We start from the raw sequence: 3,477 nt of genomic DNA, 5'->3' as shown, positions 1-3,477 counted from the left end.
TAAAATAAATCTAGCTAAAAATTGGGCTGTTACACACGTCACCTAAGCTGAGGGCAAACCAGTTTCAACACCTAAATCAAAGTCAAACCTTCACAATTCCTTGTGAGTGACCACCAAAACAAAAGGCAATCACCCGTCGATTGCTGTTCACCATAACCCCTCCAAAAAACCATCCAACTTTCAACAACATCACTATCTTTCTTATTCAAAGATTCTTTTATTCCAAATTCAAAATACTCAAGCCATGCAATATAACATAGAACATATGTTACATTTTGATTCATTTTATTTCGTGCCATTTTGTTTTGACAAACAGTAAGCGACTTTGTTAAGCTTCAACGTAGAACTAATAATATTTCACAAAAATTAAAGATCTCGAAGAAATTCAAAATCAGAAAAGTTGAAATCCCAAAAGGAGTCATCAGGAAAATCCATGTTGAAGTTGTTCACCTCTTGTAATGAAGAGCATGAGCCAATTTTCTCACTGCTCCCCATGTCCCATAAACTGTCTGACCACATTGCACACGGTGTTTGGACATTATTACCAAGACTTGGTTGTACAGCAGAAGCATAATCTCCACCAATTTGACTTGGAACCATAGTCTCTGATGAATCATCTTGATATATGGGAACATAACGATCTTTATTTGAATCATGAACAAAATGTGAACGAGATGATAAAGTTATAGGCCGAGGTTTAATAACCTCATGAGCTTTCATTGTTTCATTAGATTTCTCTTTTTCTTTTTTTTCTTTTGCTTCTGATTCAACCTTCTTTCGTAAATGTGTATTCCAATAGTTTTTCACATCATTAGCTGTTCTACCTGGAAGCCTTCCAGCAATCAATGACCATCTGTACGATATGTATTGTATGTATAAGTAAATTAACTTCAATGTTGACTAATATATATATATATATAGACAGATAGATACACACAAGCATAAATATCCTCAGCAGTGCTAGCATACACAAACAATATTTGATCTGACCTTTGAAGCTTACCTATTGCCTAGAAGGTTGTGTAACCTTAGAATCAAATCAACTTCATCCTTAGAAAAATTCTCCCTGTTGATGTAGGGATTTAAATAATTTACCCACCTCAATCTACAACTTTTTCGACATCTATTCAATCCTGTCAAGTACATGTAACAAATATTTTGAAAATTCTTGTTCAGTTTATGTCATTAGACCAAAATTGTCAAACTCGTCTAGATTAATTCGTTAAGTCTACATAAATTCAACATGTAGACTCAACTTATAAACTCGTTAGAGTTTACATAATATCAAAACAACACATATAGATAAAATAAAATCATTAAGTTAATAATAATAATAATTAATAATTAAACATTTCATCTCTATCAAAAGCCATAATTATTTTCAACCTGATAAATATTTAAGAATAACTAAAACAAATTAGCGAAATAAAAAATTAAAACATAGATAAATAATAACTATATGATAATTGCCTATTTTTTCGATAATTCGATAGATAGGTGACGCATAAAGGCGAGTATATAGTTGTCCCTCACTACTACACTAAAACCATAAATTTACTTTTTAAAACTAAGGTATATATTGCAACACATAAATAATTATATCAAATATTGGCGAATATTTTCCAAAAATCTATGTATAAAAACTAGAAAAATTCTAACTAGTGTCCCTAGAGCATTATACAATAAAATTAATATAGAAATCTTGGATTAAAAAGCCGTAAAAAGTGAGATGTTCAACTTTTTTTTTTTTGACAAAAAAAAAGGTGTTTTTAATGAAAAAATTCTATTTTTATTTTCATAACTAATGTCCTGAGATACTATTAGCATTACTCTAAAAACTAAACTAATGTATAATCGTAACCTTGTGAGTAAATCATTATTAGAATCGAGAATTTACCAAATGTTATCAGTGTTTTCTTGAACTCGTACTAGTTTAAGAAACATAGAGTTTACGGTCCTTGTAAGTTTAGCTCAGTTGGTAGGGATAATGGATAATATATACAAGGTCCAGAGTTCAAACTTAAAAAAAAAAAAAACTTAGAGTTTACATGGGAAATTACTCGTTTCCATAAATCTAAAATCATAAGAATTAACCGAAGAGTTTAGTGACTTTGAATTATGCTTTTAACCGAATTACTGCACTTTTGAATTCACTTTTTCAAGATGAACAAGTGGTGTAGTGAATAGAATTCACTTTTTCAAGATGAACAAGTAAAGGTGTTCAGGGTTCAAACCCCGGTCCATGCATATAACAATGTATGTCCCTGCCAACTGAACTATGCTTATAGAGACAACTCACTTCTTATTTAATTAACTGATTTGGGATAAATCGTGGCACTCATCCATTATTCGTTTTGATTTATATTGACACTAACAAGTTCCTTTTTTTCTAAAGCTATTGAACTGCAGTCGTTGCAAACATCATTAACATGGAGTTTTCTGAAAAAAGTAGGTTTTTTTTTAGGGATGAAAAAATTAGGTTATATGTTACAATTATTTAAAAATATAATATCCCTAAAAAAAATGGGTATTCTTTAGTATTCTTTAAACTATGATCCCTATTTTTTATTATATTCATATCTTCTCGTTTGCTAGTCCGAAAAATATAATATAATATGATATTTTCTACTATTAATTTCATTCATAAAAATAGTAAGAAAAAATTAAAAACAAAATATAATGGATTAATAAAACTTCATACTATTTTTTAAAAAATTAATATACATTATAACCTATATATTTATTCATTAAAACATCATACTGATTGATTTATTTCTTTTTTAAATTTGATCTAATTTGATCCATTTGGTTTTTTTTTTTTTTGAAAAAGATCCATTTGGGTTATGAATACTCCTATTAGTTTTCAATTTTTATTTGGATTGTTTGTGATATAAGCTTACCTCTAGCAAAAGATTTGTATAAAAAAAATAAAAATTGTTATTGTATTTAGGAAAAACAATTATGCATCGTTATTTTACATTTGTTTTCTCTATTGTTGTTTAATTATTTTAACTAATTATAAGCCAAATACGTAGTAGAATAAGGAACATTCTTTATACCTGTTCTTTCAGGAATTAAATGCCATTTTCCTACACCATGCTTGAGAATGTAAGCCTTGAGACAGTTGTCTTCTTCATATGTCCATGCACCTTTTCTAACGCCGCTTGTATTCGCCATACAAACCTTTCCTTAACTGTTCATACACAAATATAGGCATGAATGCATGATCTTTTGCTATAAATATATACGACCTTTAATAGTAAGGTTGGGTAAAAGACAAAAAAAAATTATTTCACATATAGAACATAGAGACGAGAGTATTACAATACTTTTCTTTGATTGTTTTTTGTGATACGTCCTTTTCATTCTTTGCCACCATAAAGGTACTGTATGTATGTATTTAATAGATATGATTTGCGGAAAGTGTCGAACGCGCTCAGCCACAGAAGTTAATTTATTTTTATTAGCAAAAAATTA

General features: G+C 29.1%; 1 protein-coding gene across 1 annotated transcript; it reads right to left on the bottom strand.

The window, feature by feature from the left end:
* Nucleotides 1-201: 201 nt before the first annotated feature.
* On the bottom strand, nt 202-3,228 carry LOC25480727 (transcription factor MYB1). The gene is made up of 3 exons (XM_013586804.3): nt 3,060-3,228; nt 1,004-1,133; nt 202-853 (listed from the first exon to the last, which is right to left on the bottom strand). The coding sequence occupies exons 1-3, from the start codon at nt 3,175-3,177 to the stop codon at nt 367-369; spliced, it is 735 nt and encodes a 244-aa protein (XP_013442258.2). The 5' UTR covers nt 3,178-3,228; the 3' UTR covers nt 202-366.
* Between the last annotated feature and the right edge of the window lie 249 nt (nt 3,229-3,477).

This window comes from Medicago truncatula, chromosome 7 (genome assembly GCF_003473485.1).
Source record: "Medicago truncatula cultivar Jemalong A17 chromosome 7, MtrunA17r5.0-ANR, whole genome shotgun sequence".
Taxonomy (NCBI): Eukaryota; Viridiplantae; Streptophyta; class Magnoliopsida; order Fabales; family Fabaceae; genus Medicago; species Medicago truncatula.
Note: the sequence above shows the minus strand (reverse complement) of the source record. Positions and strands in the feature narration are given on the sequence as shown.

Bases quoted from the DNA above. Each gene is read 5' to 3' on its own strand.
- LOC25480727 (XM_013586804.3), bottom strand. From the start codon at position 3,177: ATGGCGAATACAAGCGGCGTTAGAAAAGGTGCATGGACATATGAAGAA. The intron at 1,134-3,059 runs GTATAAAGAATG...TGTACTTGACAG, and splicing joins TTTAATTCCTGAAAGAACAG to GATTGAATAGATGTCGAAAA. The intron at 854-1,003 runs GTAAGCTTCAAA...CATATCGTACAG, and splicing joins CACAACCTTCTAGGCAATAG to ATGGTCATTGATTGCTGGAA.